General features: G+C 48.3%; 6 protein-coding genes across 7 annotated transcripts; 5 read left to right on the forward strand and 1 right to left on the reverse strand.

Moving 5' to 3' along the window:
• Positions 1–3,273: 3,273 nt before the first annotated feature.
• LOC128269439 (venom acid phosphatase Acph-1-like) lies at positions 3,274–4,805 on the forward strand. The gene is made up of 4 exons (XM_053006898.1): positions 3,274–3,450; positions 3,542–3,883; positions 3,946–4,131; positions 4,194–4,805. The coding sequence occupies exons 1-4, from the start codon at positions 3,274–3,276 to the stop codon at positions 4,710–4,712; spliced, it is 1,224 nt and encodes a 407-aa protein (XP_052862858.1). The 3' UTR covers positions 4,713–4,805.
• A 162-nt stretch (positions 4,806–4,967) lies between these two features.
• LOC128267781 (poly(A)-specific ribonuclease PARN-like) lies at positions 4,968–7,165 on the reverse strand. Its single transcript, XM_053004701.1, has 6 exons — positions 7,144–7,165; positions 6,095–7,037; positions 5,744–6,028; positions 5,619–5,674; positions 5,323–5,558; positions 4,968–5,231 (listed from the first exon to the last, which is right to left on the reverse strand). The coding sequence occupies exons 1-6, from the start codon at positions 7,160–7,162 to the stop codon at positions 4,971–4,973; spliced, it is 1,800 nt and encodes a 599-aa protein (XP_052860661.1). The 5' UTR covers positions 7,163–7,165; the 3' UTR covers positions 4,968–4,970.
• A 346-nt stretch (positions 7,166–7,511) lies between these two features.
• LOC128267629 (mitochondrial inner membrane protease subunit 2) lies at positions 7,512–8,469 on the forward strand. The gene is made up of 2 exons (XM_053004515.1): positions 7,512–8,065; positions 8,135–8,469. The coding sequence occupies exons 1-2, from the start codon at positions 7,720–7,722 to the stop codon at positions 8,371–8,373; spliced, it is 585 nt and encodes a 194-aa protein (XP_052860475.1). The 5' UTR covers positions 7,512–7,719; the 3' UTR covers positions 8,374–8,469.
• A 241-nt stretch (positions 8,470–8,710) lies between these two features.
• On the forward strand, positions 8,711–9,099 carry LOC128278100 (DNA-directed RNA polymerase III subunit RPC10). The gene is made up of 2 exons (XM_053016762.1): positions 8,711–8,851; positions 8,914–9,099. Exons 1-2 carry the CDS (start codon positions 8,711–8,713, stop codon positions 9,097–9,099), a joined length of 327 nt encoding a protein of 108 aa, XP_052872722.1.
• Positions 9,100–9,154: 55 nt separating this feature from the next.
• LOC128278099 (threonylcarbamoyl-AMP synthase) lies at positions 9,155–9,954 on the forward strand. The gene has a single exon (XM_053016761.1). The coding sequence runs from the start codon at positions 9,155–9,157 to the stop codon at positions 9,929–9,931; it is 777 nt and encodes a 258-aa protein (XP_052872721.1). The 3' UTR covers positions 9,932–9,954.
• A 431-nt stretch (positions 9,955–10,385) lies between these two features.
• Positions 10,386–12,930, forward strand: LOC128269162 (protein disulfide-isomerase A3). Of its 2 annotated transcripts, none has more exons than XM_053006543.1 (3): positions 10,386–10,486; positions 10,637–10,806; positions 10,958–12,930. In XM_053006543.1, the coding sequence occupies exons 2-3, from the start codon at positions 10,661–10,663 to the stop codon at positions 12,273–12,275; spliced, it is 1,464 nt and encodes a 487-aa protein (XP_052862503.1). In that variant the 5' UTR covers positions 10,386–10,486; positions 10,637–10,660; the 3' UTR covers positions 12,276–12,930. The 2 variants fall into 2 exon arrangements, with proteins under 2 accessions (XP_052862503.1, XP_052862504.1); XM_053006544.1 differs by lacking the exon at positions 10,386–10,486 and adding an exon at positions 10,546–10,567.
• Positions 12,931–12,954: the final 24 nt, after the last annotated feature.

The following is a 12,954-nucleotide window of genomic DNA, read 5'->3' on the forward strand; positions in this document are numbered from 1 at the left end:
TTCCACTAGCAGTAGCATGATCGATCCAATTACGAAGCGTCCTCTTGAGGTTCCGGTGAGGAACATGCAGTGCAATCACGTGTATGAAAAAGATGTCATCGAAGACATGCTCAAGAAGAACGCAAAAACACGATGCCCGTTTGTGGGATGTCCTGAGCCAAACTTTATACAGCCAAAAATGCTCGTCGTCGACAGAGGCTTACAGCAAAAATTGCAACGCCTAAATATGAATGCTTAAATGTTACTAAACAATGGATTGTCACCGATTTCGATTTTGTTTCTATAAAAAATGAACTGATAAATGAGAAATAATAATAACGAGAAATAATAATAATGAGAAATAGAAAAAACGAATAAAACATATTATCACCTATTGCGTACTTGAGCAATATGAATGGCCGCGCGCAATATGCGTGACTAAAAAATAGAGCTAAACATTTGCTCAGCTGGTACTAGGCTTAACAATCACTATCAAAACCCCACAATCCGCACACAAGCGCATCTGTGCCCAAATTCACCTTGGCCGAGGAAAACTCTAACGGTAGTCTCGTAGAACTACAAAAGGGGGGCTATTACATTCATGTATGTTCTCTCCATCCATTTTTATGAGCGTCTATTGTACAGTCATTTGATCAATCTTGCGACTGTCGCGACAAGCTAAGTACCACCATGGACGTAGAGAATCGTTTTCTTGTTTCGACTTTACACTGCCAGTGTTGCTTTCGTTAGGGTAGTATACCTGCGAGCGCTGCGCTGTATTCAGTAGAGTTTGTTAAAAAATGTCCACCAGTGAATGAGAGCCAGTCCGAAAGCCGATCCTTGTGTTAAAGTAATCATGTACCGTAGATAAAAGTGATCCGATAAGACTGACAATTCCGCCTCAGGCGACGTGATAAGAACGAAGTGCGGGTCTGAAATTTTTGCGCGCTAAACACGAATCAAAATTACGTATTCTATTTCAAATTGAAACCCTGAACGTGGCAGAACGGTGCGCTTTTTGTGCTGATAAAGTGTTGCGTAGTTCATGGGAGCACTCGAGTGTGAAAGTTAAAAAAGAGAAAGTTTCTGGTGGCGTTCGGCAGAACCGGCCGTGCAGAGCCAAATAAATAGACTAGTGAAATCAAAAGCTTGAAGTTTTGTACATTCAAACGAGTGTGGTTTTGCGACAATCGTTTTCACCAACCAAGAGCATTCCAATGTGTTATGGAGCCGTGCCAGCCTTAGACCAGGAGGGATACCCTCGAAGGGAAGAAACTGCCAACTTTCAGATAATCAGGTAAGAATATGTAGATAGCAGCATTGTGTGTTGTACTTTTCAAGGCTTTGCACTCATTCGTTGATGATAAAGTAACTGCTACCTTGACGATATCTCACACGGCGGATCTTGGCAAATTTTTATGCTCGGCCTAGACTCACCAGTTTAACTGATAAAGCTAATAGGCTAAATTAAGGTGCCTTCTGTGGAGCCTTCCGATGCGCAGTGTACGCAAAATGTACAATTGTTCGAGCAGCGGGAATGTTCATTTAACTTATTTTTGACGAACACACAACAACCAAGCGATCTAACTGATCGTTCCTGGTTAAGACAGAGCGCCGAAAACGAGAACACTTTTATTCGTTTTTCACGCATCGATACACCGAGTTACCTTAGCCAGCGCTAGCGCTACGCGGGCTTGCAGGAAGAAAACGAAGATGATTTATTTTAAACATGCCACACTCCGCGAAGCGCAGTGATCCTATCAAACAAATCCAATGGGACGAGTAATTGCGTCGGATTGAGCCGTATTCTCTGGGAGCTCTTTTTGCGGCAGACAGCCCGTCTTTTGGGCGTACAATGATTTATTTTCAGTTCAATTTCGGAACCCGCCACACCAGTTCAGGGCGGATGCTGGGCGCACGTGCTTAATTCCGGCCCTGCTTGAGTGAAATCGGTACATATTGGTACTGTGGCTGTCGTACTTTTCATACAACTAACATTACGCTTACAAAACGAAACACATTTTGGAGCTGTGAACAAAAAAGGAAAACAGTGTTAGCATGTGATAAAACTTGTTCTCTCAAGTCCACGTCATTCCTGAACTTGTCGTGCCAAAAAAAATGTTTTCGAGACAAAAAAATTAGCGTGCTGACGGTGTTCTAGCGGTTTTAATCGATCACCTGGCTGATCGGTGATCGATCAGAGTTTAAAGACAGCATGTCGTCACTTAATTCGCTTATCACTTTAACACAATCGGCCAAACACCAGGCAAATTTTATATTTCCTGATAACGTTTCGACGAACAATGGGCCGCGCATGCCAAGGTGTTTACTAAACTCTCTGACTTTGAGGCTTCACATAATTCAGTTTAGTAAATATGGTTTTCATCAACCTAGCAGGAATCACAATTTCGATCACACATCACAGATTAAGTGTAATGCGTTGTTGTTGTCACTAAGTTCAAGGTTACGATGCGGTCGTTCACCGCAGTTCTAAATGAGTGCTACGTGCCAACCGGCTTATTTAAATACGAAAAAATGTTGCCATCCATCACGTAAAGTTTCGCCACGTTCCCATTTTAGGAATCCGTCGCGGACGCTATCTGCCGTTACCCGATCGGTCCTACCTCAGGTACGGCAGTTTCGTTTATCAGCGGCAATTGTGTCTGGATCGACCGCGACCGCGGCAAGCACCCAAACCACTAGCAGACAGCCAAACACTGGGTCGACCAACTAACCGGGGAATGTCGATCGTCGGGTCGGGCCTACATCTGGTCGCTTATCTCCGGTGAGCATCGTTGTTGGCCCAACGGGTATTCGTCTTTCCTCTGGCAGCCTCCCCACACCCAAGATCACGGGCCGAAACTCCCCGCTAGCTCCTCCGAACAGAAAAACAATAAAATCCATGACACTCATACACAGTCCCGTCTAAACCTTTAACCTGCCCGAATCCATCGCCGGACCAAGGCGGCCAAACGCACAAGGTTCGGTGTGTAATAAGATCACCACTACGACGCTCCGAAAGCATCACGTCGACCCACACGGCGGTGCTTTATCTGCTCCGGTACGAGGACGACGAGGGGATGAGCGATTCAAATGTAAACGGCAGACTGCGTGTTTTTGCCGAGCCTCTTGATAGTATTACATTCATTTTCCGACCTAAAATGTTTTGCCAGCAAATTGAACCAACACACACAAGTATCATTTTACTGGAATAAACTGCACTTCTTCCACTACCAATCCACGGTCAAACCCGCCAACGTTTCGTAGACACGCGTATATAAGAACCGCAGCGCCATGTACTATCTGAGCAGACGCGCTTTCATTATGTTGACGTGCAGTATAGTATTCATCACAGTGGTCTTTTTTACCGCTTACGGGGCATACGGAGCACCATCGTCCGCGGAGGACCTCTCGACGGAACAGGAATCAGACTTCCTAATCGGTGACCGACAACTGCAACAGGTGCACGCGGTAAGCGCAGATCGTGAGAGACGGCAGCCAAACGGGAATTTCAAAAATCGGCTTGCGGTGGTTGAACCTTTATTCCTTTTTTTTTCAACAGTTTTTCCGGCACGGTCAGCGCACACCGGCAGATACGTACCCGAACGATCCTTATCTCAACTACACCTTCGAGCCATACGATTGGGGTCAGCTGACTAATGAAGGAAAATTCTCGCTGTACAGTGAGATTGGGCAGTGGCTGCACGATCGCTACGGAAGCTTCGTGGGTCCTTATCGCGCGAAAAATGTACACGTGCAAACGACGGGCGTCTCGAGGACTCAGATGTCAATGCAGATAGTGCTGGCCGGACTGTTCCCGCCGGACGACTCTGCGCTGCAGTGGAACCGAAACCTGAATTGGCAACCGATACCCTATTTTAGCGAACCGCTCGATAAGGACACGGTAGGTTGCTACGGTAGACACCGGGGGTCCCAGGGTTAATGGGTTTCTGTTCGCACCACTAGCTGTTGCTCGTGCGAGTTTCGTGCCGCCGATACGCAGAGGCCATACAGGAAGTCTTTAAGTTGCCCGAAGTCGTGAAGCTTATGAGTGATAACCAACAACTGTACCAGAATCTCACGGAACTTACCGGCCTGCAGATTGCCACACCAGATGACGTGCAGTCTCTGTTCAGTACGCTAAAGGCAGAGGTAACACTCAAACGCGAGTCTTTCACATAGAGACCAATTAATTGGACTTTTGTGTTTTACAGTCGGATTTCGGTCTCGAGCTGCCAGCGTGGACCAAGGACTACTATCCGGACAAACTGTTGCCGCTGACAAAGAAAAGCTACTCCCTAAACGTCTACACCGATGAGATGAAACGGCTCAAGGGTGGCCCGTTTCTGCGGAAAACACTCGACGAATGGGATACGTTGATTGCCAATCCGAGCGGTGCGCACAAAAAGCTTCTGCTCTACGCGGGGCACGATTCAACGATCGTCAATCTGCTGTCAGCGTTACAGGTGTGGAACGGGAACGTTCTACCCGATTACGGAATCATGGGCATACTGGAGCTTTACCGTGATGTTGCAACCGGACAGTACAGTGTTGTCGTTAGCCGGAAGCAGCTTGGAAAGCGCTTAAAACGACTAACCATTCCAGGATGCACGTTGTTCTGTCCGATCGCAAAACTGAAAACGGTGCTGCATGCCACCATACCGGTCGACTGGACGACGGAGTGTGTGGCCAAAGATCCCGACACTGTCGAACCGCCACCATCAGGGCCGTGACCGCGGTTAATGGGTGTTCGAATTCGTAGAATCGAACAAAATATGGAAGAATTTCACCTTAAGTCCCTTGCAGTGGGAACGTGTTTAGTTTTAACAAGCCAATATCAAACATCGAAAGAGCATTCTTTTTTCATTTAAAAAATACACAAGTGAACTATTTTAATTTCAATTTACCACTTGAACAATTCATAAAATCAACCCATCATGCCGAAACTCTGCAACGGCGGCGGAACGAACCGCGGTACTTTCGCCGGTTCCCTACCAATCGTCGCTGGTGTTGAACGTTTTACGGGCTCTCTTCACCGTCGTCCAGCCGCCTGCATCGTCGTCGGCTTCGTCATTGCGTTTACCCGCTGCCCACACGTGGCTCCCATCGGTAGCCCCTATTTTTTCGTCTTTTTCTTCTCTTTCTTTTTCCGCGTTGGTGTTGGCGCGCTTCGCAGCACCGGCGTGGCTCTCTCCCTGGCTTCCTGCTCCACCACTACCCGAATCGTTTCGTCGTCGTTTAAATCCAAGGCGCTAAAACAAAGCAGAACGATCGGCGCACAAGATTAGTATCCCTCGGTTGGAAACGCGAGCGTGTGTGTGGTCGAAGAAGGAAGTTATATACTTGCAGTTTCATTTCCAAGAACTGAGCAAAGCTGTGCACACTGAACCCGCTATGGTAGCCGATCGTTTTCAGCACCAAGCTGGACGCGATCCGGTTGTGCAGCGATACGAAGGCCGACGTATTATTCAGCCAGCTAATGTGCACCGAACCGAACGGCTTAAACTTGCCCATAATGTCCCCGGTGCGCCAGGTTTCCGGAAATGTTACGTAGAATATATGATCCCGCGAGTGTGTGGCTGTGGGACGAAAAAGGAATAGCTTATGTTTGCCACAGCTCAAAGTGTCCGGATCCTTACGCTCTTTGCCATTGAGATTGATGTAATTGTTGTCCACCAGTCGCGCAATGAAGATCCTACAGCAGATTAGATTGTTTATCAAAACCCATGATGAACCATAACACATTATTCGTTATGCCACAAACCTGTTCATGTATTGCTTCAATGTGGAATTTTTGGTGAGGTTTTCCAGGTCCACCTTGAAGCGGCTTACGAGCCCCAAAAAGCAAAGTCCCGTAAGGTACGCATCGTATCCCGCTTCGTGTTGCTTCTGATCTTCTCCGGTGTACTGATGATTTGGCAGCTCGGAAGTGACCGTCGGTATTGAAAATGGCTCCTTGCTTACCGCTTCGTAGACGTGTGCCAAGATTGACGAATTGACGTTCACCTTAATTTCTGCGTTCGTGCACAGGTACTTGGTATCGAGCAATCTGCGAGATGGGAAGTAGTTTGGAGTTTCAATTTACATACAGCCGAAATGTCCCTAAAACACTCACAGAGGAAAGATTTCCTTTGTCAGCTTCTTAAACTCCTTGTAGTCCGTTGGGAGGGGCTTGAAGAACTGCCGGATAGTGTAGAGCAGATCCAGCAAGATGTTGTGACCGATGACTAACTTGCGCGCCTTCGACAGCTCTTGCAGAACCAACGACAGACCGATGGTGTTCTGCAATTCTTCGTTCTCCTGTGCTATGCGCTTCTCCTCGAATGCCTTGTCTTCCTCGGGCGATCGTTTCCGCTCCACCTTAATGCATTTGTGGTTGTTCTCCAGCGTTACCGTTGAGGTAGATACTTGCTGCTGGAAGCGATGTTCGATCATCTGGTAGATTAGCTTGCGCTGAAATCCGTTGCAGTTATCCACGATGAGTTCCGCATCGTCCGACTTCAAAAATGCTTCTATCTTTGCAGCCGTTTCGTCAATCTGCTCCTGATGTTCCGCCGGCACGGGTACCATGTTGACGTCCGACTCAGCGCCTTCCGGGTTGCCGTCTGCTGCCGCTTGCAATGCGGCAGCCCGGGTCGCTTGTCGCTCCTTTAAGTCCGAACGCAGCCGCTCCGCTTCGGCTTCGGTTGCGAACGAGAGACCCTCCCGGAACAGTTTGTTAAAGTCGAACCCATGGTCGGCCAGAAACCGAAGGCTTTCGCCCTGGCAACTAAACACACTGGTTCGGTTTTTCGGGTAACAATAGAAATTGTAGCACTTGTACGTTAGCCGTGGTGACGCGGAGCCCTCGCTTGCCGGTTCGACGCGGAACGCGCACAAACCGAACTGAACGATGATGTACTGTGGACTCGCTTCGATCGTCTTCTGGTACACCTCTTCCGGTGTATCAAAAGGAAAAATAAGCCGGTCCGACGCTAGGCCCGTGAACTCGCAGTCGAATGCAAAAAAGGACGCGTTCTGGATCGCCTCGCGAATCGCGGGCAGCTGTTCCGCGAAGTCTGTAAACAAAACAAAACGTAAAGCAAGGCTTGGAACTTCCAAAGGCGCTTTCCGCTACAACAACGTGTCTGTTGGTTCACTGATAGAATGAGGGTTAAATCTTACTTTTCGTTGTCACTTCCATTGAAGAAAAGCTAGATGTAGGTTAGAAAGAAGTTAAACCGCGCGTTTCAGAGCCTCAAATTGTTTAGTTTACATACGCGGGACAGAAGTGTTGCCAAAACCGAAAAATATGGTCTCGCCGTTGTCGGTCGCGAATGTCGAGGAGGATCAATTTTCTTTGAATTACTGTAATTTTTTCAAATCCTAAAGGTTTGTAAATGAAGACTATTTAACTGGAAAAGTTCCCAACACCATATGATTCTTGAATCCAATAATCACCGGCTGTATCATCCAGGTCGCTCTGTTTTCATCGCAGTAGGCTCATCGTGGGTTACACAACAAAACAATCTTCCTTCTCGCATCTAATGTCAAACTCGGAATATTGCTCCAAAACACAGACCGCAAATGGAATCCTGTTGAAATCGAAAAGATCTGCAAATTCTCATCTCTAAATTGCAGCATCAAACATAAGACGTGTTAGGGCAGTGGTCGTGTGGTATGTTTGTTGGTGCGTTTCTAGTCTAACCATAGTGCAATACCAAATTTTGCCCACCTTGCCGTGTGTGCAACTCAATCGCCATGCGATTTCCGACCTTCCTTAAATCGCTGCTCCTCGGCGTTCCTGTTGGCGTGACGCTACTCGACGCTGTTGGTTATGTGGCTCGCGTCGAAGGTATTTCTATGCAACCCACCCTCAACCCGGACGCCACCGTCACGGATTATGTGTTCCTTTCGCGCTGGGCCGTACGAAATATGGACGTGCAGAGGGGAGATGTAATTTCCCTGATCTCACCCAAAGATCCCAGTCAGAAGATTATCAAGCGTGTTGTCGCACTCCAGGGAGACGTGATCGCCACGCTAGGATACAAAGTTCCGTACGTTAAGATACCGGAAGGACACTGCTGGGTCGAAGGGGATAATACAGGTATGCTGCCGAAATACAATTCCCACTGTCAAGATACTGACTATTGTAACATGCTATTGCTCTTTGCAGGCAACTCTTTAGATTCGGCAACATTCGGTCCAGTTTCTCTTGGATTGGTAACGGCCCGAGCGGTTCACATCGTTTGGCCTCCGTCACGGTGGCAGCATCTTCCTTCGACTGTACCGAAAACGAGAGTTCCTATAACACTGGGTAAACGATCGGCAGCCGATGGCAGTAACGGCTCAAGCAATAGTCACACGGCTAGCAGCAGCAGCAACAGTAACGCTTCTTCCATTGTTTCTCCTTAAACGAGACAAACCGACTGAAAGTAATATCCTATAATTCTCTTGTAGTAAAATTCCCCTATCTCCATAACAAAAGATTCTGTATATTGACTAAAGTTCGCACTGCCGCAAAACCGTGGAACGTTCTTTGTGTAAAAATTGAGAAAACTGGTTAAACGGAAGACAAGACAATTCAAATTGTTTTCGATCGACGTGCCATATCACTGACAAGCACTGACATCATTTCGCCGACACGAGGCGAAATGCTGTCAGTTGAACCACATGGCAGCGCGCGACGTGAAACAATCGTAAATATTTACACTATGTACAGAGCGGCAAATTTCGTTTCAACTGGTGAGAAATGTTAATGTTCTGCCCTACTTGTGGCAATTTGCTGCTCGTGGAAGAAGGTACCGATTCGTTACGCTTCTCTTGTAACACGTGTCCGTATATATGTAAGATAAAGCGGAAAATTACAAGCCGCATTTACCCGAAGCTGAAGGTAAGGGACGCCGGATACGTGCGTGGCTGTGCGCTATCGAATGCTTATCTTCTTTTTTGCAGGAAGTTGATCATGTAATGGGCGGATCTGCTGCCTGGGAAAACGTGGATTCAACCAGCACCGTGTGCCCAGCGTGCTCTCATAAGCTTGCGTACTACATGCAAATCCAAACTCGATCCGCCGATGAACCGATGACAACGTTCTTCAAGTGCTGCAAACAAACCTGTGGTCATCTGTGGCGCGAATAGGCGCAAAAGTACTCTTCTATATTGTTAAATTTATTCTTCATTGCCCCAACTAGTGATGAGCATTGTGAGGCAAACTATTGCTAAGCTATTAGTGCAGAAATCAGTTCAAGGCAGCACGACCCGTTCAAAGATGAATGGGTTCATAAACATCGAGGAAGACCAGAAACCGGGTACAGATACGGCACCGGTCATACCGATCTCCAACAATGTCGCGATTCGCCAGGCTGCTAACCTGCTCGAATCCGGCCAAGTGATTGCCCTGCCGACCGATACCGTTTACGGTTTAGCTTGCAGTGCCAATAATCCCGCCGCCATCCAGCAATTGTACGCCATCAAAGGGCGGCACGGCCAAAAGCCTGTGGCAATATGCGTTGCCGACTTTGACGACCTACGCTACTGGGGGCAGGCGGACCATCTTTCGGACAAGCTCCTGCAGCAACTATTGCCCGGGGCAGTCACCATTGTGGTTCGGAAATCGTCTCATTTGGACAACCCTTTCCTGAACCCTGGTGTGGAAAAGATTGGCATTCGAATACCAGACTTCCAGTTCATCCGGGACGTGTCGCGTGCGTTTCGTTACCCGATTGCACTAACGAGCGCCAACAAGAGCGCATGCCAAAGCACACTGAATGTGCACGAGTTCCAGTGCCTGTGGTCCAGCTTGGGAGCGGTTTTCGATGGTGGGCAGCTAGGACTATCGGAGGAACAACGTGCGGCATCAACGGTGATCGACTTATCTGAGGTCGGATCGTACCGCTTGATACGAGCTGGAGTAGCTGCGGAACACACCAAGCGAGTTGTGGAAAAATTTAATTTCTTTGCCAACCATTAACTTTATACGTTCGGTCGTGGGAACGGTAGTTTGAAATAAATCAACAGTTGAAAGTAAAATCTGTGTTTCCGTAACCGAAGTTTTACTATAACATGGGCAATTACATTCTAATGTCGTGCCATGCGTGCAGATTGCGATAAACCGCATTCGCTTCGACGCTCGTTCAGTTCGGCTACGTTGGAGTCCTGCGAACTGTGGTTTAATCGATTTCACCATACATTTTATCACAAGTTTTCGAAACACATCGTTTTCTCCGTTGTAAATAACGTCTACTTTGATCGGATCTTCAAATTTTGACATTATCTGTCGCGAGCCAGCAAGAAAAACGGAATGAGTTTTCCGCAAAGCAGTTGTCAGTTGAACGAGAACGCGGACCAATCAGCGATCGCCAACAAAACAGGATTGGTGATACCGGCGAAACGATGCGCTAGCCAGAGCGAGAGGGAACCAATCGTTCCGCGGGCCAATCAACGAAAGGTCGCTCACACCGCCGGGCATTATTCCACATTTCACTGGAAAACCGTCCCGTCCTCCATCATTATTCCTCCGATAAAGGTGTGTGATTTCTGCTCCCCTTCCTAGGCTTTGAACTCTGTGTCTGTGTGCATGTACGTGTGCTGATCAGTTTTGGGCCACGTAATTTGTCGGTTGTTCTGGAAATAGTTTCTGGAGTTTTATCGGCCTCTTTTCACGTTTTCCTCTTAGAACCGATTATCATCCAACGGAAGTATGTCTCGCCGGGTGCTACTGTGCTTGTGTGCCCTGGTGGCCGCGGCCTTCGCCGGCGAAGCCGATGTTCTCGACTTGACCGATAGTGATTTCTCGACGCGCGTCGCCGAGACGGAAACCACCCTTGTGATGTTCTACGCACCTTGGTATGTAAAAAAAGTCTCGAAAATTTATTCCGGACGAAATCCGGATGCGGCTAGGATGGAAAGCACAGTGCAACAGAACCTAGGGAACGATTCTGTAGTATAGTGGGCTTTAAAAGAATGTTCCTGAGTGTCCCTGTTTCGCTTTTTCTAGGTGCGGACACTGCAAAAAACTGAAACCGGAGTACGCCAAGGCGGCCGAGCTGCTACGTGGCGAAGATCCTCCGATTGCGCTGGCCAAGGTCGACTGCACGGAAGGAGGTAAGGACACGTGCAACAAGTTCAGCGTCAGCGGATACCCCACGCTGAAAGTGTTCAAGAACGGTGAGGTGTCCCAGGAGTTCAATGGACCCCGGGAAGCCAGCGGTATTGCAAAGTACATGAAATCGATCGTTGGCCCTGCCTCAAAGGATCTGCTGACGCTGGATGCGTTCGATGCTTTCCTCAAAGTGCAGGAAACGTCGCTGGTCGGCTTTTTCAAGAAGGAATCGGATCTGAAGGCTGAGTTCCTCAAGTACGCCGATAGCCAGCGCGAACGTCTACGCTTTGGCCACAGCAGCGTACCGGCGGTGCTCGAGAAGCAGGGAGAAACCGATGGCGTGTATCTGTTCCGTGCCCGTCAGCTGGCGAACAAGTTTGAACCGGACTTTGTCAAGTTCGAGGGCAGCAGCAAGCAGGAGTTGGCTGATTTCGTCAAGGTAAACTTCCACGGATTGGCCGGAGTACGTACGCGCGACTCGTCGAGCGATTTCAAAAACCCGCTTGTGGTCGTGTACTACGCCGTGGACTATGTGAAGAACCCGAAAGGCACCAACTACTGGCGCAACCGTGTGCTGAAGGTGGCGAAGGAGTTCGTGGGTCGCGTCAACTTTGCCGTCAGCTCGAAGGACGACTTCCAGCACGAGCTGAACGAGTACGGATACGATTACACCGGCGACAAGCCCCTGGTGTTGGCCCGCGATGCCAAGAACCAGAAGTTCATCATGAAGGACGAGTTCTCTGTCGAAAATTTGCAAGCATTCGCCACCGAGCTGGATGAGGGTTCCCTCGAGCCGTACGTGAAATCGGAACCGGCGCCGGAAAGCAACGACGGACCGGTGAAGGTGGCCGTGGCCAAGAACTTTGACGAAGTCGTCGTTAACAATGGTGTCGATACGTTGGTCGAATTTTACGCCCCGTGGTGCGGTCACTGCAAGAAGCTCACGCCAACACTGGAGGAGCTTGGCACCAAACTAAAGGACGAGGATGTTTCCATCGTGAAGATGGACGCTACGGCTAACGATGTGGCTCCAGAGTTTGAGGTGCGCGGTTTCCCGACTCTTTACTGGCTGCCCAAGGACGCCAAGAGCAACCCGCTCCGCTACGAAGGTGGTCGGGAGGTCGACGATTTCGTAAAGTACATCGCCAAACACGCCACGAGCGAGCTGAAGGGCTTCGACCGCTCTGGCAACGTCAAGAAAACTGAACTGTAATCTCTTATCCGAGTCGGCCTCGAGAGTGCCCATTGACCGGCATTCCAGACTGTCCTCCCTTTTGGCTTTGGTTGGAGTTACTAACGAAACATGGGATCAGAAACAGCGTTTCCTGGCTGTCGATGATGTCCCGTTGCGAAAGATCTGTCTGTTGGTAATGTCCTTCATTGTCACAAAAAATTTCTCATTATGCAACTATACGATTTTCACGATTGCGATGTGTGTGAGTTCGATACTTGAGCAATCAGTACCATGGCCAACGTGATTTCTCCCTAGACTTCCTATCACTCCTGCTCTTCGGACACAACACCGAACTTTCCTTTCTGCGATCAAATTGAGCGAACAATCTGAGGGTTCCGATTCTCAGAAGAACACCCGTGTTTGAAGAAGAAGTGGTTGGCACCGCTAGCAGGGAACTGCATTTAAACGATCGAATTCGGTTTCGAACACTTTCCATTATCCCTCGGTGAACAGGTCATTTACAAGACAAAACAGCGGAGAAAACGTACGAAAAGCCTACGAACGTTCTGAGGTGATCGACACACGTTTTATTTGTAGGCAATACAGTTAGTGCTTTTCCATTCTTCTTATCCAGAAATTAAACTGAGTTGTGAATGATCATTTTTTCGAATGAATAAAGAAGAAACAAACTGATGAGGATCGTATCTATTGTACGTTT

The sequence above is a fragment of the Anopheles cruzii genome, chromosome 2 (assembly GCF_943734635.1).
Source record: "Anopheles cruzii chromosome 2, idAnoCruzAS_RS32_06, whole genome shotgun sequence".
Lineage (NCBI taxonomy): Eukaryota > Metazoa > Arthropoda > Insecta > Diptera > Culicidae > Anopheles > Anopheles cruzii.

Bases quoted from the DNA above. Each gene is read 5' to 3' on its own strand.
- LOC128278100 (XM_053016762.1), top strand. From the start codon at position 8,711: ATGTTAATGTTCTGCCCTACTTGTGGCAATTTGCTGCTCGTGGAAGAA. The intron at 8,852-8,913 runs GTAAGGGACGCC...TCTTTTTTGCAG, and splicing joins GCATTTACCCGAAGCTGAAG to GAAGTTGATCATGTAATGGG.
- LOC128269162 (XM_053006543.1), top strand. From the start codon at position 10,661: ATGTCTCGCCGGGTGCTACTGTGCTTGTGTGCCCTGGTGGCCGCGGCC. The intron at 10,807-10,957 runs GTATGTAAAAAA...CGCTTTTTCTAG, and splicing joins GTGATGTTCTACGCACCTTG to GTGCGGACACTGCAAAAAAC.
- LOC128267781 (XM_053004701.1), bottom strand. The intron at 6,029-6,094 runs GTGAGTGTTTTA...CCCATCTCGCAG, and splicing joins ACAAAGGAAATCTTTCCTCT to ATTGCTCGATACCAAGTACC. The intron at 5,675-5,743 runs GTTTGTGGCATA...AATCTGCTGTAG, and splicing joins TTGAAGCAATACATGAACAG to GATCTTCATTGCGCGACTGG.
- LOC128278099 (XM_053016761.1), top strand. From the start codon at position 9,155: ATGAGCATTGTGAGGCAAACTATTGCTAAGCTATTAGTGCAGAAATCA.
- LOC128269439 (XM_053006898.1), top strand. From the start codon at position 3,274: ATGTACTATCTGAGCAGACGCGCTTTCATTATGTTGACGTGCAGTATA. The intron at 3,451-3,541 runs GTAAGCGCAGAT...TTTTTTCAACAG, and splicing joins AACTGCAACAGGTGCACGCG to TTTTTCCGGCACGGTCAGCG. The intron at 4,132-4,193 runs GTAACACTCAAA...TGTGTTTTACAG, and splicing joins TCAGTACGCTAAAGGCAGAG to TCGGATTTCGGTCTCGAGCT.
- LOC128267629 (XM_053004515.1), top strand. From the start codon at position 7,720: ATGCGATTTCCGACCTTCCTTAAATCGCTGCTCCTCGGCGTTCCTGTT. The intron at 8,066-8,134 runs GTATGCTGCCGA...TGCTCTTTGCAG, and splicing joins GGTCGAAGGGGATAATACAG to GCAACTCTTTAGATTCGGCA.